This window comes from Varanus komodoensis, unplaced genomic scaffold (genome assembly GCF_004798865.1).
Source record: "Varanus komodoensis strain SLA01 unplaced genomic scaffold, ASM479886v1 scaffold16, whole genome shotgun sequence".
Lineage (NCBI taxonomy): Eukaryota > Metazoa > Chordata > Lepidosauria > Squamata > Varanidae > Varanus > Varanus komodoensis.
This window is the reverse complement of record NW_025335468.1, coordinates 21,318,496-21,341,398: the sequence shown is the minus strand read 5'-3', so window position 1 is coordinate 21,341,398 and position 22,903 is coordinate 21,318,496. Positions and strand designations below refer to the sequence as shown.

General features: G+C 41.5%; 1 protein-coding gene across 1 annotated transcript in view; it reads right to left on the bottom strand.

Annotated features, from left to right (window-relative positions):
- DCDC1 (doublecortin domain containing 1) overlaps window positions 1-22,903 on the bottom strand; it is a 322,276-nt gene that overhangs the window by 135,998 nt on the left and 163,375 nt on the right. Inside the window, exons 12-14 of the mRNA XM_044426107.1 lie at window positions 20,923-21,028; window positions 2,652-2,777; window positions 979-1,097 (exon numbers count right to left, since the gene is read on the bottom strand). Coding sequence (XP_044282042.1) covers window positions 979-1,097; window positions 2,652-2,777; window positions 20,923-21,028 — 351 coding nt within the window. The remainder of the gene's footprint in view (window positions 1-978; window positions 1,098-2,651; window positions 2,778-20,922; window positions 21,029-22,903) is intronic.

Here is a 22,903-nt window from a genome sequence, read left to right as displayed (position 1 = left end):
GCCTTGTAGATCCATCTGTGTCAGTGGAGGATGCAAAAGCAGAGTACATTTGACTTGTGGTATGCCAGCTTGGGCACCTTTTGGACAGATAAGGAGTAATATGATATATGGGTGTTAGGAGCATATCTTGTCAGTGCTTGAAGAACACCTCTGGCTCCAATCCTATGTCTGTTTCCATGTGTCCAAGTGCTGGGGCTTAGCTTTCAACCCTACAGAACTTATTTATCCTTAGCTAAGGACTAAGTACCTGGCGAAATATTTTCTTTTACATAAACCTTTCCACTAGCAGAAGTCAACTTTGAAATCCCTTCAAAAAAAGAGCCTACAAAGACTTTTACTTTTTCATATTCATATCCAATAAAAGCAGTATAGATGCCCACTTCTATGACCAAGCTACACTCTACATCAGGGGTCTCAAACTCAACTTACCTGGGGGCCGCTGGAAGTAGAGTCTGGGTGAGGTGGGGCCGCATCAAGTATTCCACCACCATGGTGGTGGTGGGCCGCTCATCCCGCGGCCGGCCCAGGCGCCACCGGCGCTTTGAAGGCTGCAGGGCCCCTCCCCGTGCCCCACCCATCCCAGCAATTGGCCCACGGGCCGCGAGTTTGAGACCCCTGCTCTACATCCTTAAGTTACATTGTAGGCTCACATATAACATGCCAAACCTTTATCACTGTCACTTAAAGAATAGAGAAAAATTGAAATAGAACTAACCCAACATCTAGTAAACATACATATCACTATCACCCCTCTATTTTTCCTCTGGATTATTTTAGAATTGATTTTCAAAGGTGAGTTCAAATAAGTTAAAAAACACAAAATGTCTGACAAGAATTTAATCAAGTAAGAGAAGCTGAAGGATAATGCTAATTTAAATATTATACAGTTGCACCTACTGAATTATAAAATACGTAAGCACTTTTCAGATATCAAGTTATCTAAAAATCTGTATATAAAATAAATACTTGTATCAATACCTTTTCTGCATATTTAACTTATAGCCTTCAAGAAGTATGCCATCCTGCATCACGACTCTGATTGGATGACCAACAGCCAGACTGCTTTTTCCTATAGCTCGACTTAGAATCATTCCAGCCTTTCAATGAATGGGAAAAAAGGGTTTGAATAAGTTAAAAGAACCAGAAAATTCAACAATGTGTTACAAATAGAGAGGTCATTATGCCTGGATAGCTCAGGATATTAACAGTTGGAGAAACTGAAACACTATCCACAACTTAGCAGTCAATGAGCCCTGCTCAGAACCAGTGATCTTCTGTACAACAAGGGTGGCATTTTACAGTTCAGTGCAAAATAGAACAGACCCTTGATATCTTCATTTGTCCTTTTCCTCTGCATATTTCACAGTGCAACGATTTAGGGTCCATAACGTGTCACTTGCTATACTTATAACTACAGAGTTTACTTGAAATATGTATGCACAGGAAAAAAAGTTCAGTGAACTGCAAAGATTGCAACAAATCTATAGGCATTGAGTCAATTTAAAGTTTTACCTCAAGTCTAAAAGAATGTTGGTTAAACATCCTTAAAGGCTTTTGTTTTTGTTCTTTTTTAAAAAACAGCAGTTTACAGCAAGACAGCTGTTGCAGGTGCAATCTTCTATGGCTTAAATTTTATTTTAGGAATTAAGTCTGCAGTTCTAAGCACACTTACTTGGAGGTGAATTCCATTGAAAATGATAGGATATCATTATCATTATTATTTAATAAAATCTTTTAGACTGGACTGCAGCATAGACTTTAATGTTTACTATCAAACTCAAGGAAGTTTTAAGAAATTATAAAGATTAGTTATGGTCCATGCATTGATTTGGTATGTGGTATGTTGCTTAGCATGGTAGATTAGAGCTCAGGAGACCTGGGTTCTACTCCACACTCAACAATGAAAGGATTTTGAGCCACTCGCTTACATTCAGCATCACAGGCTAGTTGATATAATGGCAAGGATGACACTGCCTTTGGCTCCATGAAGAAAAGGCAGGAAACAAATTGAACATACAAATAATATATACATTTTATTTTGCATATGAGCCTTTTTTACTGAAAACAGCCCAGTTCAGCCCACTCTTCTGTCACTTGTAGTCCAATTGTCTATTTTAATACTTGCTCTCTATCCTAAGGCACACACTATCCTAAGGCTTAGTCCTTCATTGGCAATGATCTATAATGGAACAGCATGGTACTGTTCTCCAGCATCACATTTGCCCAAAAGCTGCCTTTGACAGTATTGTAGTAGAGCTCTTCATCCCCAAATACATGCACTGCATAAACAAGGACATTTTTATATCTCTAATGGGGACATATGTAAAATTCTATCCATCTTGACTAGAACTAGCTCAAAGATAATGGAGAACCCACTTGATAAGACAACCATCAGAAGATGAAATTGCCTTTGGTTTTAACCATCTGCATTCCATCAAAATCAACTGCAATTTGTTTTCACACGAAACCAAGGAACAATTTGGTTTCAATATGCCATTTGGTTTTTAACAGTCCTGAACACTAACCCTGTGCATTTTGATTCTAACAACTAAACTAACAACCAAAACAACAAAAATCATCAATAGGATATCTTTCACATCACAAACACCAAGAAGGCATCATTAAAGTTGATGTATCTTATACTGGGATACCTTTGTGATCAGCCACATATTAAAAAGAGGCCAGCGAACTGTGCCTTTATGGTCATTTCTTCTGGGAATGTCTTTCCTCAAATTTTCCATGGTAACTGACATGAGTAGAACCATCTGGGGATCAGTCTACATCAAATGAAAGAGTAATATCATTTAATTAACATTTTAACTTGATACTATTAGAAATTACAGAGAAAATTCTATGCAACATTTCAGTGGTATGTTATTGTACAGAAATTTGAATCAAACATTGTTATGACTATTAAGATCTAGTACCTTGTTATATTGTTTTTTAATAAGTCTTGCTTCCTAGATTTTCTTTGTTACAAGTACAGCTTGGGTCAAATCATTCTCAGTGCAACATGATACATGGCTATTCAGATGCAAGCCCAAATAGGATTGTAAGCTAATGTATACCTAGAATTAAATTTTTACAACTTACACCTAAATAAACACTTACCCAGAATATGGGAAGTTGCCAAGAAGTTGCCAAGTTGCCAAGACCAGACACATTATAGGAAGGAAAGGTTATTCATAGAGCTACCTTGCAGGATTATATTTGGCATAATTAAGAATTCTGTACATGGACCATTTGAATACTCTACAGCTCTATTTAAAATCTAAATATTATTTTAGGGGCCTGTCATCATCTTGCCATGGCTTATTCAGAAGCCTATAAAAGACACAAAGAGCAAGAACACCGTTGGCCAAAAAGATGACATTACCTGTTAGCCAGCTGCAGCAGTACTGAGGAGAGAAACCCTACAGTTTTTGTACAATGAGAACTGATGTTCTGCTAATCCCCACTAAAGGCTGAAGGACTTAAAGCAACACATGCACTTGCCCTCCCCAATCTAAGTTGCTATCAGAGGCGACACAACTGTGTGGAAGATTGTTATGGCTGGAATTAGAGAAAGAGATCATTATGATGTGCACCTGCTGTAAGTCCCTGTGTCCTCTTAGCAATGCCACTGGCTTTAATCTTATCACATCTGATTTTGTGGTGCGGTGGGGAGGAAATATTGTCCCCTCAGTATTCATTTCAGGTTGGCACCCAGCACGAATGCCATGCTGTTCTTCAAGAGATATAATGCTTCATATTACATAAAAACATCAGATCAAGAAACACCATGTCCCTCTAACCCATCTTCAGGTGATATTATAGTTCCCACAGAGTGTGGAGCAATGGAGCAACACATACCATGAATCATACTATTAACTTTCTTTTCTTTATGTTTATAACTTTAAAAATACATATTCTATGGTATTGCCTGGTAGAGGCAAGCTGTTTGTCTTAAATGATCTACCTTGTTCAATACAGATACCCCTACAGCACAATATTTGGCAATATGTATAGATTTCTGGAAACTTTACTCATAATATAATCAAATATAAATGTTCACATTAAAAACACATTTATATTCATCCACAACCATTCTAATAAAGCTTCTGATCTATATACCACAACATAGAAAAGAATAATAGCTAGTACTGAAGGAAAAGGGGGGGGGGGTGTTTCAGCAGCAGCAACTTTCACATACTTTTGGTCTTTTTTGCCTTAAGTGACCAGCATAGCACAGGAAATGTTCCAGGAACAAACCTGAAGACAAGCAGCCCAGATTTGTTCAGCACAGGTGATAATGTTGGATTTATCATCTTGCCAGCTTTCTTTCCCATTTGGCTTAGCTTCTCCAACAGCCCCCTTACTATCTTGTCAACCTCTTGCTACTGGCTGGCATTGTCACTGGGTGGGCTGAAGTTCTATCAAGAGGCTCCAGTCCCCCAAGGTTTTTAAGCAAGTAGTGGCCAACCAGTACTAGGCACTCTTGCATGAGATTGATGATCTAGATCAGTGGTGGCAAACCGATGACACACGTGCTGCTGCAAGCACGCAGAGCCCTCTCTGTTGGCATGTGAGCCAAGTCACCCCAGCATCGCCCCAGCAGCCGAGCATTGGATAACAGTGCACATAGGGGCATGCGCATGCTTGGAAAGGAGTAGCAGCACCAGGTGATGATGTTACGAGCTGCAACTCATGAGCCGCGACTTGTCTAAGCTTTCGCATGGCTGGTCAGTGCGCTGCCAAGGAGATTGGATGGATGGATGGATGGATGGATGGATGGATGGATGGATGCTTGGACTGGCTGTGAGCAGTTCTAAACTAAAACCTCAGTATTCAGGTTTTATTGCAGCGTTGGCACTTTGCAATGAATAAGTGGGTTTTGGGTTACAATTTGGGCACTCGGTCTCTAAAAGGTTCGCCATCACTGATCTAGATCCATTTCAATCCAGATTTTGTCTCAGTTTTGGCACAGAAACATAGAAGCGGAGCAAGTTGGAAGGAGCATCCTAGGCCATCTAGTCTGACCCCTGGCACAAGCCAGCTCTGTTCAATTCAACATGAGAGTGTCCAATATTTCCTTGAATGCCCTCACTGATGGGGCGTCCAGCACCTCCTGTGGAAGCCTATTCCATATCCTAGGGCATGGGTCCTCAAACTGCAGCCCGCGGGCTGGATCCGGCCCACCATAGCTTGCCGTGTGCGCCGTGGCGAGGCACTGGCTTGCTCGCAAGGAGATCCTTTTGGACTTGCTCAGAGAAAACCAACCCCTGCCTTGCCGTGCACATGCGTGTCCCCTGCCCCAGCCTGTGCCCCCCGCCCACACTGCCTTAGTGGCCCGCACCCATCACCAGCACCTTTCAACTGGCCCCCTGTTCAAAAAGTTTGAGGACCCCTGTCCTAGGGGTCCAACCTAAAACCCAGTTCCTTTAGCTTTGCCCCATTAGATCATGTCCTTCCCTCTACCACAGAGGAGAACAGGTCATGACCCTCCAACTGTGAGACCCCTTCACATACCTGTAAGTTGCTATAAGTTCCCCATCAGAGTCTTCTCTTCTCCAGGACAAAAAGACCCAGTTCCTTCAATCTGATCTCATATGGAATTCACCCCTCACCCCTAATCTTGCTACCATTCTTGTGACCCTGTGCTGAGCTGATTTTAACTTTGCTATGTACCTCTTGTAATGTGGAGCCCAGAATTGGACACAGTGCTCCAGCTGTGGATGCACCAGAGTCTTATAGAGCAGTACCAGCACTTTTTTTGATCTGGAATCCACACTTCTGACCACATCCAGGGAAGGCATTCGACCCCTTAACCACCACGTCACACTGCTGGCTCATGTTTAACCTGCTGTTGACAAGTACCCTGAGATCCCTTTCACAAGTGTTGCTCTCCAGCCACTTGTACCCCATCCTGTAACTATTGCACTTATTTCTTATTCCCAAGTACAAGACTTTGTACTTATCTGTGTTGAATACCATCCTGTTGTCCCCTGCCCACTTCCACAGTCTGTCCAGATCCTTTTGGATCTGGAGTGCTTGCTCCTCCATTGTAGCCACTGCTCCCACTTTGGTATTATGTGCACATCTGGTCAGCAAACTGGTTCCCCTCTCTTCCAGGTCATTGATTAAAAGGTTCAACAGAATCAGTCCCAGATCTGAGACCTGGGAGACTCCACTTGTCACTGGCTGCCACCCTAATAGCTCCCAACTGATAGTTACCCTCTGCTTGTGGTCCGTCAACCACGCCTTAATCCATCGGACAGTGCATTGATCTATCCCAAAGCTCATCAATTTCTTAACCAGGATATCATGCAGGAACTTGTCAAAGGACCCACTGAAAACCAACTTGAAACCTTGTCACAGAACCTTGTCATAGAAGGTTTGTCTGGCAGGACGTATTTTTGCTGAAGCCATGTTGCGTGGCTACCAACCACCCTTTCCTATCCAGGGTTTCTAGTTTTCCCTATTATGAGCTTTTTCATCATCTTTCCCAGAAAGGATGTAAGGCTTCCTGGCCTGTAATTCTCCTTGTCCTTTCTGCTAACCTTTTTGAAGATTGGTACCACTGACGCCACCTTTCAATCCTCCAGAACTTCTGTTTTCCACAAGGTCTCAAAAACTGAGGCCAACAGATGTGAAAGTACTCCTGCCAACTCAATCTCTTGACTGAGTTTCAGGTATAACCCATCAGGACCTGGCACCTTCCTAACATCCAGGGCCCAGAAACAGCTTTGGTCATGTTGTATGATGAGCTATATTCAGAGAGACAGGAGGAGTGTGACCCTAATAGTACTCTTGAACAGCTTTTAATACCATCTACCATAGTATACTTCTGGAGTGACTGTCTGAGCCATGGGGAGCACTTGGATAGCTGTTTCCGGAAGATGATCCTTGAGGGATATTGCTCTGCCACCTGGACTTTCCTGTATGGTGTTCCTCAGGGGTCAAACTGACTCCCATGCTATTTAACATCCACATGAAACTGCTGAGCGGGGTCATCCAAAGTTTTGGGGTGCATTGTGATCAGTATGCTGATGACACACTGCTCTGTTGTCCTTTTCATCTTCAATAAATAAGTGGATGTGCTAAACTGGTACCTTGCTGTGACAATAGATTGGATGAGGACTGAAAAACTGAAACTCAGTCAAGAGATTAAGATGCTATTAGTGAGACTGAAGTGCTGTTAGCGTTGTTCTTAATGGATGCAAAGAATTCAGTCTGTTCTAGGTGGGGTTGTACTACTCTTGAGGGAGCAGGTTTGTAGCCCGGGGTGCTCCTTGAGCCATCTTTGTTACTTGGGGCACAAGTGGCTTCAATGGCTTGGAGTACCTTTTACCAGCTTTGGTTGGTGGCTCAGCTATGCCTCTGGCTGGGCAGAGATAGGCTGCCAGCAGTAATTATCTTCAGTTAATCTCTAACCTAGATTAAGACAATGCACTTTACATGGGGCTTCCCTTGAAGACTATTGAGAAGGTGCAGCTTGTGCAAAATGTGACAGCCAGAGGCCAGACATTCAGAACATATAACACCAATTCTGGCCCACTTCCATCATCTGCCTAAATGCTTCCATGCCCAATTCAAGGTGCTGGTTTTAATCCGTAAACACCTTTCCTGACAGCAATCTATTCAGACAGTACAGTCAAGAACTGTGGCTTGCCTCAAATTGCCACCTCCAAGGAAGAGTTGGTTGGTGGCAAGAGGGAGAAGGGCCTTTTCAGTGTTCACTGGTCCTACTGTTATTATTTATTATTTATTTTTTTATTTAAAACTTTTGTATGCTGTCCCTTATGCCTTGGCATCTCGGGATGGTTCACAATCCATAAAATTGAAATATAATTATACAATAATAATAAAATCACATGTATAAAAACATAATTCAATAAAAAAATTACATAAAAGACAAAATCTGTTATGGAAGAAATCCTCACTTAATATACTTTTGGTGTCAAGTTAAGATTGTCTCTATTGTAGGGCATTTTATTAGTTTACCAGGGCTTTGTTGGCCGCTTAAACATACCTTGATTTACTCTGCATAAGCTCTTGCAGCTTTTTTATGTGTGTTTTTTAAAATATGGGGGTAGGTGCTGCTGTGACCTTTTAATTATGTTTTTAATGTTGGTTGTATGTGCTGCTGTAAACCATCTAGACAACTATGGTTATTGGGCAGCAAAGGAATTAAACAAACAAAAACATCATCCTCTTTCACTATGCGATCAAAGAAAAAGAATTTGCAGTAAGAAGAAAAACAACATCAAAGCAGAATCACAAAGGAGAAACAGTGGCAGAGAACTGGACAATAAAAGTTGAACAACCTCACAAATATAGGTGCTTGTGTTTTGGTAACTATATTTCTACCAACCTCCCCAATCAAAATAGGAAAAGATTTGGTGCATTGTCAGTTGTAACATTTTATCTGAATCAAATCAAATCAAAGTTCTGCAACCTCATTCTCTAATTGCATATTTACATATCTGCCCATTTCCTCTGTATTTTATCCAATTATTTCCATGTGTAAATAGAAAAATAATAAATGATAAACAATACAGCACAACTGATAATCTGACACAGAACAAAACAATGTACTAATATTTAGTACATTTAAACATAAGGACTAGATAGAGCAGATTAACAAAGGTGAACAAACCTTTTCTGAGCTTTTTTGGAGAAACTTTTTGAAAAGCTCAGGCCCCCACTGTTTCCTATCCCCATTTACTAAAGTCATCGAGTTACCAAGAGTGAGAAAGAAGAGCAGAAGGTACATATGGCTAAAGCTTTTCCTAACGTTTCTCACTATCTGCAGTGAAAGCTTCTAAGTATTCTGAGACCCTCCACCTTTCATACCCTGTGGTCAGGAGAAATAGAATCACACTTTCTAGAGTATGCATTAGCAATGGATAAGTAACTTAGAAGAGCCTGCTGGCATTTTCTCTCTTCCCCAAATGTCATAATTTTAGGAAATTGTGATGAAAGAAGAGAAAAAGTGACAAGTGAGCCATTATGAGATGTGACAAAGTTTAGAGACAAACTGAAATTTACTCAGCTTTCAGTGGCTGGAAACCTCTGCCATGGGAAAGAGGTTCTTTCTGAACTTCCTCCCCTATCTAGGACTCCTATTCTTTCCTGATTAAAAACAAATCATGACAGACATAGTTTAATTCTGTGACCACATAATTGGTTTAGTAGGCAAGATGAAAAAACATTCCAACAAAAACTTTCCACAAAACCTCTAAATTCCAATTGAGTCTTTATACAACAGTATCCCTGACACTGATTTGGGCTTCTAAGTTCCAAAACATGTCACTAATATAGAGAAATGTACAGGCCATTTAAGCAAAAGCTAGGATTATTTTCCTCGCCCAATGCTGTCACCTAATCCACCTTTTTTCCCACCACTCAGTCATCTTGAGGAAAATAATGGGCTGTAAATGGTGACAGCATTATGTTGCAGGCAAGCCCCATCCAGTATTCCAGGCAAGGGGTAAGTGTCACACCCTTTACCAATAAGAATATTATGGGGTGTAAAATATCTGGCTAACAAGGAAGAGAGTTATTGTAAAGTGTTGCATGAGTAGCTGTCTACTCAGGATTGGTTATTGCCATGACTTCTAAGTACGAAGTGTAGATCTGCAGACTCCATGCTCAGGACCAAACAGCCTCAAATATAAATCTGTCAAAACATGGCTTGACTAAGGTTTTTGGTTTTTTTCACACATCAGGCAGAAGTCTAGTGTTTCATCTAGAAGTGAACAGTTAAGTAATTAGAAAGGCAACAACTCAGAGCAGGTGCCATGCTTCCTGAGAAGCAGGAATCACCTCTTTCTTACATTCAAGAAAGTACGAACTACATCGAAAGTACATACATGGAAGTCTTGATACATCATCAAAAATAGTGCTGGCTATATGTGTGATATAAAATACTAACTAAAAGAAATGCAGTTTCTTCAGAACTATTTTCATTCAAAAACAAACATGCAGATATATTTAAAACTACATTGTTAAGGGACACAGATATTTTAAGTGACTAAATGAAAGTAACTATTACATCTTCTCTGAATAACCTGTCTGTGTTCTCTGAGTAACTTTTCTGAGTAACTGGAATCCCAGGAAAAACCAAACACAGTGGACACTTTGTGAGGATACATTATCAACACAATCTGATAACTGAGGCTCAGGATGATCCTGCTTAACTGAGAGGAAAACAGGTGAAGCAAGTTTGTCCTGATTCTGGGATTCTGATCCTTTCAAGGAGTCCAATTCCCCATTATAATACTGCTGAAAGATTCTTTCCTCTATCTGAACAGACCCCAGATTTGGTTTAACTTTAACCTTCATATTCCTAAACTTTTCAAGAATCTGATTCTGCCACACTGACACTCTTTAGATATAGTGGCAGTGTTCCCACAACAACTTGCAGGGATGTGCAAGTTGCCCCAGCCTCACACAAGTTTCTGGTTGGTTTCATAAAATCCAGAGGCAAAGTCCAGCCGAGGCACATCACTTTTGGACATGAGGATGATTAGTTAGAATGAAACTGTGTGTGTGTGTGTGTATAATTTATTAAGTGCAAATTTGGTATATGAATACAGATTGTCAATAAACAGGTAATAGAAATATTTATAAACATTCCTCTAGTCAGAGGGCTTCTTGATGTGACAAACATTGCTCCCAAGGCACTAGTTATTTGGACAATTTGCACAGCCCTGGTTTGACATACAAAGCCAAAGAATAACACCTGTTGGCATGGATTTTATACAGTTAATCTCTCCTGCTGTTTCAGAGACTGTCAGTATATACATGTTAGCCCCCCCTTCCTGAGAAACAAGGAAATGGGGGGGGGGGGGTTGAGAAAAAGCCAGCAAATGGGTATATAAAAATACTTACCTCAAGGATGAGTTGAGGAATGCTCAGTGCCTAGTACCTGGTGATCTCAGACTTTCACTGAGACCCTACAGGTTTCTCATAGCAAGTAAGCCTAATATCTGTGGATACACTTCATGCCAGTGATTAATACTTGGAACAATTCCCATTTAATTCCTCATCACATTGTATTCTGGTTTTTAATCCCAGTACAATATTTCCAGTGACAACCTTCAAATGCTACATTTAAGGGTTGTTACCATGACTAAGGAACTTGTGGCTATTCATGCTAAAACCCAAAGTTTGCACACAGCTTGTTCTTGAGTAAACTTGAGGTTGTTTAACCTGTGAAAAACCCTGTATTTCTGGTTTGGATGTCATGGTAACAATCCACAAATGAAGTATTCAAGAGATTTTACTATGAAGAGGACACAGCTTACCTGCAGCTCTACCACAGCACCTGTCCCTGAAATTAGTGGGTTAATTTACTCATGAATTGTTTCTGGATACTGCCATTAAATCCAAGCAGTCGCATTTTCTCACTATCCAAGGAAAGGTTGCATTGCAGCCTGCTCTATTACATTTTCCCTGCTATTAGCGTGTTTCATTCATTCGTTCATTCGTTCATTTCTATACCACCTAATACCTTCACTACAATTGGAACCCTAACATGCTAAAATATATAATTTTAAATATACAAAATTAAAAAAAAACCTTAGCATCTGTGTTGTTGTTGTTAGTCGCGAAGTCATGTCCGACCCATTGCGACCCCATGGACAACATTCCTCCAGGCTCGCCTGTCCTCCACCATCCCCTGGAGTCCACTCAAACTCACACCAACTGCTTCAGTGACTCCATCTAGCCACCTCATCCTCTGCCGTCCCCTTCTTCTTTTGCCATCAATTGTTCCCAGCATTAGACTCTTCTCCAGGGAGTCCTTCCTTCTCATTAGGTGGCCAAAGTATTTGAGTTTCATCTTCAGGATCTGGCCTTCTAAAGAGCAGTCAGGGTTGATCTCCTCTAGGACTGACCAGTTTGATCGCCTTGCTGTCCAAGGGACTCGCAGGAGTCTCCACCAGCACCACAATTCGAAGGCCTCAATTCTTCGGTGCTCAGCCTTCCTTATGGTCCAAATTTCACAGCCATACATTGCAACTGGGAAAACCATAGCCTTGACTATATGCACTTTTGTTGGCAGGGTGACGTCTCTGCTTTTTAGTATGCTGTCTAGATTTGCCATAGCTTTCCTCCTCAGGAGCAAGCGTCTTTTAATTTCTTGGCTGCAGTCCCCGTCTGTGGTGATCTTGGAGCCCAGGGAAATAAAATCTGTCACTACCCCCATTTCATCCCCATCTATTTGCCATTTCTTCCCCATCTATTTGCCAGGAAGTGAGAGGCCCGGATGCCATGATCTTAGTTTTCTTAATGTTGAGTTTCAAGCCAACTTTTGCGCTCTCCTGCTTCACCCGCATCAAGAGGCTCTTTAGTTCACTTTCTGCCATGAGAGTAGTATCATCTGCATATCTGAAGTTGTTGATATTTCTCCCAGCAATCTTAATTCCAACTGTTGATTCATCTAGGCCCGCCTTTCTCATGATGTGCTTTGCATATAAGTTAAATAGACAGGGCGACAGTATACAGCCTTGCCTAACTCCTTTCTCAATTTTGAACCAATCAGTGGTTCCGTGTCCAGTTCTCTCTGTTGCTTCTTGACCTGCATATATGTTTCTCAAGAAACAAATAAGATGGTCAGGTACTCCCATCTCTTTAAGAACTTGCCACAATTTGTTGTGATCCACACAATCAAAGGCTTTAGCATAGTCAATGAAGCAGAAGTAGATGTTTTTCTGGAACTCTCTAGCTTTCTCCATGATCCAGCGTATGTTGGCAATTTGATCTCTAGTTCCTCTCCCTCTTCGAAATCCTGCCTGTACTTCTGGTAGTTCTCAGTCCACATACTGCTGGAGCCTAGCTTGTAGGATTTTGAGCATAACTTTGCTAGCATGTGAAATGAGTGCAATGGTGTGGTAATCTGAACATTCTTTGGCATTGCCCTTCTTTGGGATGGGAATGTAAACTGACCATTTCCAATCCTGTGGCCACCGTTGAGTTTTCCAAATTTGCTGGCATATTGAGTGTAGTACTTTTACTGCATCGTCTTTTAAGATTTTGAATAGCTCAGCTGGAATACTGTCACCTCCACTAGCTTTGTTGTTGCTCAGACTTCCTAAGGCCCATTTGACTTCACATTCCAGAGGCCCATTTGACTGGCACATTCCAGGATGTCTGGCTCAAGGTCAGTGACCACCCCATCATGGTTATAAGGGATGTTAAGCTCTTTTTTAGATAGTTCCTCTGTGTAATCTTGCCATCTCTTCTTAATCTCTTCTGCTTCTGTTAGGTTCCTGCCATTTTGGTCCTTTATCATGCCCATCTTTGCATGAAATGTTGCCTTCATATCTCCAATTTTCCTGAAGAGATCTCTGGTCCTCCTTATTCTATTGTTTTCTTCTATTTCTTTGCACTGTTCATTTAAGAAGGCATTCTTATCTCTTCTAGCTGTTCTCTGGAATTCTGCATTCAATTGGGTGTATCTTTCCTTTTCTCCCTTGCCTTTCGCTTCCCTTCTTTCCTCAGCTATTTGTAAAGCTTCCTCAGACAGCCATTTTGCTTTCTTGCATTTCTTTTTTTTTGGGATGGTTTTAGTTGCTACCTCTTGTACAATGTTGCGAACCTCCATCCATAGTTCTTCAGGCACTCTGTCTATCAGATCTAATTCCTTAAATCTATTTGTCACCTCTAGTGTGTATTCGTCAGGAATATGATTTAGGTCATACCTGAGTGGCCTAGTGCTTTTCCCTACTTTCTTCAATTTAAGCCTAAATTTTGCAACAAGAAGCTCATGATCTGAGCCACGGTCAGCTCCTGATCTTGTTTTTACTGACTGTACAGAGCTTCTCCATCTTTGGCTGCAGAAGACATAGTCAATCTGATTTCTGTGTTGACCATCTGGTGATGTCCATGTGTAGAGTCGTCTCCTGGGTTGTTGGAAAAGAGTGTTTGCTGTGACCATCGTATTCTCTTGATAAAATTCTACCAGCCTGTGCCCTGCTTCATTTTGTACTCCAAGGCCAAACTTGCCTGTTATTCCAGTTATCTTTTGGCTTCCTACTTTAGCATCCCAATTCCCCATGATGAGGAGGACATCATTTTTTGGTGTTAATTCTAGAAGGTGTTGTAGGCCTTCATAGAACTGGTCAACTTCAGCCTCTTCAGCACCAGTGGTTGGGGCACAGACTTGGGCTACTGTGATGTTGAATGGTTTGCCTTGCATTCGAATTTGCATTCGAGATCATTCTGTCATTTTGGAGATTGTATCCCAGTACTGCTTTTCCTACTCTTTTATTGACTATGAAGGCTACTCCATTTCTTCTGAGGAATTCTTGCCCACAGTAGTATACCTGATGGTCATCAGAATTAAATTCACCCATTCCTGTCCATTTTAGTTCACTGATTCCTAAGATGTCGATGTTCAGTCTTGTCATCTCTTGTTTGCCCACATCCAGCTTGCCTTGATTCATGGATCTTACATTCCAGGTCCTATGGAGTATAGATCTTTACAGCATCTGACTCTCCTTTCACCACCAGATACATCTGCAACTGAGTGTCCTTTCGGCTTTGACCCAGTCACTTCATTCTTTCTGGCACTACTAGTACTAGCCCTCCACTCTTCCCCAGTAGCATACTGGACACCTTCCGACCTGAGGGGCTTATTTTCCGGTGTCATATCTTTTTGCCCTTTGGTACTGTCCATGGGGTTTTCATGGCAAAGATACTGGAGTGGGTTGCCATTTCCTTCTCCAGTGGATCACGTTTTGTCAGAGCTCTCTGCTATGACCCGTCCATCTTGGGTGGCCCTGCATGGCATAGCTCATAGCTTCATTGAGCTCCGCAAGCCCCTTCACCATGACAAGGCAGTGATCCACGAAGGAGTAGCATCTGTACAAAGATTTAAAATACACTAACAGATGTAGAACAGACTAAAATGCTTGGAAAAATAAAGTTTTTACCAGGCAGCGAAAAGACTACAACATGGGCATTGGGATGCACCTCTGAGCAAATTCCACAACTAGATGCCCCCAAGAAAAGCAGTAGCTGTTCTGTACCTTGCGAACAGCCTGGATAAGAATCATTAAACTGAGACAAGATAAATGTGCTCTTAGTGAATGTCTTGTCTGTCCAGCTAAGTACAGTTCAACCTGTTCTAAAGGAGGTTGTACTCTCAATAAAATATCAAATGTATGACTTGTAGGTGCTTTGGTTAGCATTGGGGATGTGCAGTGTCACATGGGCCCTTGGACAGTGGCACCAAACAATTCCTATCAACCTAGCCTGGTATATTAACAAACTTCCAAGAGATACATTATACTTCTTTTACAGTCCTCTTGAAGATGAGTGGGGTAGTTCAGCTAGGTTTAATAATGAATTCAGCTGAGAGAAATGTGGTGAAAATATAATCACTGAGAAACTTTGGGACCCTGTGGTTTGTAGAAGTACATTAAAAAAAAAAAAGCCAAAAGACATACACAAAAGCTAAGGCGGCACTCTCTCCCAAGCAGCAAGGATTTCCAGTGAGAATCCTGTGAGGATTTGGTAACCAGAGAGTGGAGAGTAACCACTGCAAAGAAAAATGGAAAACCATGTGGGAGAGAACAGAATGTCTTCCTTGGAGGGAATGTCTGGACAGAAACATTCCTTTGAAAAGGCAGGATAAACTGCAGATTGCTCAATATTCAATGGAGCATTCATGTTACAAATAATTAAATTTATTTTCTAAAGGAATGAATTAAACCAGAAATCTCACTTTCTTCACCTGTTTCCCTCTGTGAGTTAAGCAGGATCATCCTGAGCCTCAGTTGAAACAATACATATCACAAAATATGCAATGACTGTAATTCATTGGCATTTTGCATCGGTATGCATGTTCATTATTTTTAATAATACACAGTTATATGGACCAAAGGAAGGAAAAAAGCATCCCATCTAGCATGGGCTGTTTCTAGCTGCCTCACAGAAAGGTTCCATACATTCCATTCCATTTAATATCTAAACTCCCCATTCCCCTTTTATAGTCAAAAAGCAAGCTCGTGTTAAATGAATTCACATGTCTGGTATGTCCCTAAATTGCCTGTCTTTCAGAAAGCCATAGTTAGTAGGAAGCCTTGAGAGATATATCTCATCCTAGGAATCAGTTTTACCTATTGCTTTGCAAAAAATATTGTCCTGCTGTCTATCCTGACAAAATGAACTACAGCAATGCTTCATAAAATTATACCATAAGCCAAGGTTGGTGAAACTCTTCCACTGGAATTCTATGTTGTGTAAGTCCAGTACTACAGACTGTGTGGTATGAAGAAATCACAGTAATGTTCCTGAAATCTGAAGATAAAAGTGCAGGCAATCCCCAAGATATGAACATCCAAGTTACAAACAACCTGTACTTATGAATGAACTGCCATAAAGCCTATTAATTATTTTTTAAAAATTCACTTTCACTGGGATCCTGATTTACAGAACTGATTTATTTTCTTGCCTTTCTTCACATGCAAAGCTGTGGTTTAATATTTGCTTAGGCCAGTAATGTGCAGACCATAAATAGAACAATCGACTTGTAATTGCTCATAGGGTTTTAACAACTCAACTTATAGATGAATTTCCATTTTCTCAGGAACAGAACTCATTTGTAACCTGGGGACTGCCTATATACTTTCATGATACTACATATTCTTGTCTTCCAAAGGTGTGCTCTAAATTAAAATGTTCCTCTGCTTTTATTAGAAAACCAGTTGCAAAGAGAAATAGCCAACATCCTGAAAGATATTGCTTCCAGCTTTGTCTTTGTCAAAAGAAAAATCCAGCAGTCTATCCCAGGTCACTGATACATGGCCTAGCTTTGTCAACAGTGAGAAACGAGCAACAGGCTATAATTGTATGGGTTATCTCTATCCCCAGATTTAGGAACAGGGATTATATGTCACAAATTTTACTCTGTTGGAAAGGTTTTGTCTGTCAATAAAAGATTAAATACAACAGTGAGGGGGTTGAGCATTACTATCTATACCTGAGGACAATCTTAATGTGTGAGCATCCAGAACATGAGACTTTTGCCTTTTTAGTGTATAATCCTCTTAGTGTCTTCTACATTTCAATGAGCTTTAACATTAGGGAATTTAAAACACACACCACACAAACCATTGGTATCTGACCTCTTTGCCTTGAATTAGCTTTCAAAAGGTATCAAATTACTACTCACTGCAAAGTGTTTAAATGACATGCAACACATTCATCTTCAAAGCACATTTAAATGTCTGACTCTAGAAATAGGAATAAAAACTGTACTGTTAACATTTGATACTATTTAATCTTTTATCTCTCATGCTTTACTTCTCATCTTTCCTTTATCTTTATAAACAGGAACTGGTATAATTTCCCCCGGTTATGAAAAAGAACAATCCAGATAAATTCTACTTCATCTGAAGTGTGCTTATCCCAAAAAGCAAAGACATACTCAATTTACAATGCTGTTGGGAGTGTGAAAGATGGCTGCTTTGGGTGCTGGGCATTCCCAAGGGCTGCTGGCTGGGCTTCAGAAGAATCAGAAACAGAGAAGGGAGAGGAGAACAGGAGAGGGCCTAACAGTGTGGGCCATCCTGAGACACTGAGATTAGAGAAGCAAAGACATTTATCTCAAGGCTAGACTTCCCGGGTGGGCAGGCAGTCTCTGAAAATAACCAAAATGTACAGTTGCTGGGAGGGGACTTGGAGCAGGGAAGCTTCCAAGACTCAGATAAAGCAGGCAGAGCTCTTGACCCCATGGCATCAGCATAGAAAGGCAGCTCAAATTAGAGGATCAGCATGCAGAGAGGAGGAGTGCTCATTTTCATAAGGCCCCTCTCGAAGGGATGGGGCCCAAGCATACTCAATAAAGGACACTTTCCAAGGAAAAGATCTGTGGATTTTGAATGCACTAAGGAGGAACCTTAACTCCCAACAAATGCTAATGAACAGTCATAGTTATGTTCTAAGTAAATGTTGCTTAAACGTAACTAAATTGCAAGCTTGGTAAACCATGCAATTCTCTTTATAGTCAGAAAACTAAGAGCTCATGTCCATGACCAGCAGATATTAGTAGAATAATATCATTTATAATTTCAACAGTGATTATGTCTGGAATCAAGCACTTTTCTGAATGGTTTCTGACAGAAGAGGTTAAAACTGCAGAGAGGTGCGTTATCCTCACCTCTCAAACCCTATTTAGCTTTCTGTTAACATAAAACAGCGCCAGCTTTGAGGCCCTAAGAATAGCATACATCACAAGGAAAAAATTATGACCTGTGCAGGGAGAGGGACAGGGGAGTGCATCCCTGTTGGTTCTCCTGGACCTCTCAGTGGCTTTCGATACCAACGACCATGGTATCCTTCTGGATAGGCTGGTGGGATTGGGGATAGGAGGCACTGCTTGGCAGTGGTTCCGCTCCTACCTTGCCAGCCGATTCCAGAAGGTGGTGCTGGGGGACTTTGACTCTGTGCCATGGTAACTCTGCCATAGAGTACTGCAGGGCTCCATTTTGTCCCCCTTGCTATTCAACATCTACATGAAACCGCTGGGAGAGGTCATCAGGAGGTGTGGGCTGCAGGATCATCAGTACGCTGATGATACCCAGCTCTACCTCTCGTTTTCCACCAATCCAGGTGAGGCAGTGGCTGTGCTGAACCGGTGCCTGGCCGAAGTAATGGGCTGGATGAGGGCCAATAAACTGCTCAGTCCAGACAAGACGGAGGTCCTGTTGGTGGGTGGCTCGGTCCTCGGGATGGGGGACTTGGGCCTTGTCCTAAATGGGGTTGCACTCCCTCTGAGGGACAGGGTTCGCAGCTTAGTACTCCTCGACCCGAAGCTGTCCCTGGAAGCCCAGGTGACAGCAGTGGTGAGGAGCACTTTCCTTCAGCTTTGGCTGATCCATCAGCTGCGTACTTACCTGGAGGAGAACTGCCTAGCAACAGTGACACACACACTGGTTACCTCCTGCTTGGATTACTGTAACGTGCTCCACGTGGGGCTGCTCTTGAAGACAGTCTGGATACTTCAGATGGTGCAAAATAGAGCTGCCAGGATGCTGTCGGGAACTGATCATTATTCTCACATAACTCCAGTCCTCTATCAGCTCCAGTGGCTTCCCATTGAAGTCCGGACTCAATTCAAGGTGCTGGTTATTACCTATAAAGCCCTAAAAGGCTTGGGACCGGGATACCTAAAGGAATGCCTCTTTCCCTATATGCCCTCCCAACCCCTAAGATTGGCAGCAGAGGACCTCCTCTGGGAACTCTTTTTGAAAGAGGTCAGGAGACAGAGTACTCGGAGGAGAGCTTTCTCTGTGGTGGCGTCCTGACTATGGAATGCGCTCCCTAGAGAAGTCTGCCTGGCGCTGTCATTATATGCTTTTCAGTGCCAGGTCAAGACCTTTTTATTTGATCAGTATTTTAACAAAAAGTAATTTTAATTGTATTAGATTCATTTAATTTATTTTAAATAGATCAGTTTTATCCCTAGTTGTGGAATAGTTAATTTATTTTATTTAGGATTTGAAATAATGTTGTAAGCCGTCCAGAGACGACAGTGATAGACAAATTTTCTAAATAAATAAATACCAGTTGGTTCAAATAATATAATGTACTATTTTCACAAGAACATTACAGACTTTCCAGTAATACTCAGTATTTATGTTTTGAGCAACATGGACAGTCTCACATTTTAAATCTAGGGTTGACAGGTTTTACCCATAAGGTTTGGATGCTAGCATTTTGATGAACAGAACTGTGCTCATGGATGCTCCTCCAGAGGAAGGAGGAGGCCAGGGCATTTTTGCCAATTCCCTGTTCAGTCTGCAGCTTCCTGTGCCCCTCTGAAAATCTATTTTGAGGAGCTCTTAGAGCTGCAAAGGAAATGCTGCTGGGGCTGAGGAGGAAACTGGTAAAAATTGCCTCCACACTTCCTGCTAGCAGGAGTCTCTGCTGGATCAGAGTCCCTTCAGAGAATGAAAAGGTGGCTTACAATCCAATGATGAATCATTTCAATATTCTGAGAAAGTGAGATAGAATGTAGCCACTGCACCTTCTGTTCTGGTCCTCTGTAGTCCTTTGCTCATTCTCCTATCCTACTTGTGGTAAAACCAACCAAACAAACCCCAAGCTTTATCTAATGAAGAATGAGGGTAAGTGAAGGCATTGACAAGACCTAGGCTACTGGCAATGACTTGGGATGACTTGGAGGGAGATGGGAAAGGAGGATGAATAGCACTATTCCCAGAAGCTATAGATCTGAGCTCTGAGTCTAACCTGGTTCCCACAACCAGTGACCTATGGAATCCAATACCTATCCCCATCTCTCAAACCAGATCCTACCAACATCCTTAGCACTAAAGGCCTCAAGTATAAAGCCTGTTCAGCCCTTCTTGACCTGCTTCATCTATCTGCAGTACTTCTAAGCTGCTGTATAACAGGGCATCTCACAACAATAAAACAGTTTTGTATTCAATAACAACAAAAGTATAAACACAGTTGCAGAGAATAAACTCTAGTTAAAGTGCAGATAGATTAAAAGGCCTAGATTTTTTAAAAAAATCTTCTCTAAACATGGAAATAGGCCAAGGTAGGGGCCAGGTGAGCTTCTGAAGGAGGGCACTCCATAGATACCATACCAGTACTGAAAGTGAGGAAGGTGAACTGCTGGTGGCTACTGTGCCGTGATCAAGTGGAAAGAAGACCTTCTCCCCACTTTTAAGCACCAAGATCATACATACATGTTGATGTTATCACTGGGGCAACTATCCAATCTCTGTGTGCTGTCTATCTGCACTGAACTGCTTTCTATAAAATGATCATTCTAAACTGTTGGGCCCACAACCACATCGACAGCCTGAAACAACTAGTCATCTTATTTATATTTTATTACATGGAAGAAGTATTTAATTGTAGGCCTTCCCATTCCCATAGAAGACACTCCCTTATACTTACCTTATATTGAATAAAATGGCTATCTGGGTCCACTGTTTCCAAAGTTTGATGTTCTGGATGGTTTGTGAATTGAAAGTTGTCTGGAAAACCAGCACAAGCTTCCCAACTTTCCAAAAAAAAAAAAGATAATACGTAATTGTTACTTAGGAATTCCTTTAATGTTGCTTCCTAAATGTGTATGAAGTCTACAAATAATTTTCCTTTCAACAGTATTTACAAGAATCCTGGACAGGATCCAAACATGCCTTGTGCAATCAAAATGGCACTTTGCTTCCACAAGGGAGAGATCTACCCTAGAGTCCCTTCATTTTTGAGGGAGCATAGTCTTGGTATTTATGCAAAACACATTTATCACAGCTGGAGCACATGCTAATTAATACAGCATAGTTCAAAACATGATTGTTTATCTCACACACAAATAAAATTGTTGGAGAAACTGGAGGAGCTGGAAAGGGGATGTGTGCAGGGTTTCTTTTTAAAAATCCATTAACTAGGCATGTGTGAAGGAGTTAGAGACTTTACAAAGAAAAGGAAATTAGTTCCTTCTGCCCCCTCACCAAAAATCATGGAGGAGGAGGGGAGAGGCAAGGCAGACGCTGTGGTGCCATTTGCTGCCATTCTACCATGGAGGAAGCCAGCAGAACCAGCAACCCATCCTCCTCACCCAAAAGCAAGAAAGTGTACCCTCTCCTGTGCTGACTTTCCCACAAGTAAGCTCTGCTAAAATCAGTATGCTTTACTTGTTAGTAAGGTCACTGATGAGATGGTTATTTACTTCTGTGTAGGCATGTCTGTCAGTTTCCTGAACAAGAGAGCAAAAGAAACAAACACAAAGGCTTGAAAAACATTGCAAACTTCATTTTTTACAAAGGACAAAGGAAGGAGGAGGAAGCAGTATTGCATTTGCAAGTCAGGGAGAGAAGCTGGAGGTGTGTAGACAACATGGAAAGAAGAAATGCAAATGACCATGAAGAAGAACTCTTGTTTGGCTGTTTTGCCAAAACTCCAGTAGGATACTTCCGCTTCTCCACCAGCCTACCTGAAGTCACACTTCCTCGCCAATACAATACCACAAGTTCAGCATAAAATGGTAATAAATACATGGGCAAAATAAAGCATATAAAAAAGTCACGACATAACTAGTCTGAAGATATCCAGAATTTGGTGGCAGAAATAACATGAGGAAGATAGGCTGGGGTGAGAGTGCTATGGCACACCAATGTGCCAGGTATCACAAAACCAGTAGAAATACCTAGTGCAGATTTCCCCCCATGTTGGAACAAAACTCACCAGAGGCCATCCCTCTAGAATTAGTCAACTTCCCCTCATGCTCAGCCCAGTGAGCCAAGCCGAGAGGAATGCTCACAGAATGAAGGCTGCACAATTGGCAACCTGCTTCCATGTCAGGTGCAGCAGCACAAACACTGCTGCAGATGTCATGGAAGAGGGAAGGTGCTGGCACAGTGGTCAGATGGGGCTCCATCCCTTGCAGCCCCATGCAATCAGCTGCTGCACACGGTGCGGAAGAGGAATACTGCTCGCCCAGCAAGCAGGGCTTGTCTTGCTTCCTGGTGAGTAACCTGTGAACAAAGAGCACGTGTTCCAGGAGCTCAGGTTCAGGACTACAGCAAAGTAAACCAGAATCTGGGGAGCCTAGCCCAGGGAATCCATCAGATAGAGCATGGACGGTGTGTGCTGAATTGTTTAAAACAAGTGTGTAAAGTTTTGTGTATGTGTATATGTGTGAGAAAGAGAGAGAGAGTTATCTGATCCAAACTTATATGAATATAATTATTACATAATGTGATTATTTAGAAGTTTAGAAAATAGTTTCAGTAGTTTTGGCTGCTTCAGATTTCAGTGCATTAACTTATTTAAGAGCAGCATGTTTTAGTATTATAAATCCAGCCAAATGTCTCCTTACTTTGATTAGCCACAATATATTACGGAAAATATGTAACAGTACCACATTAGTTGTTCA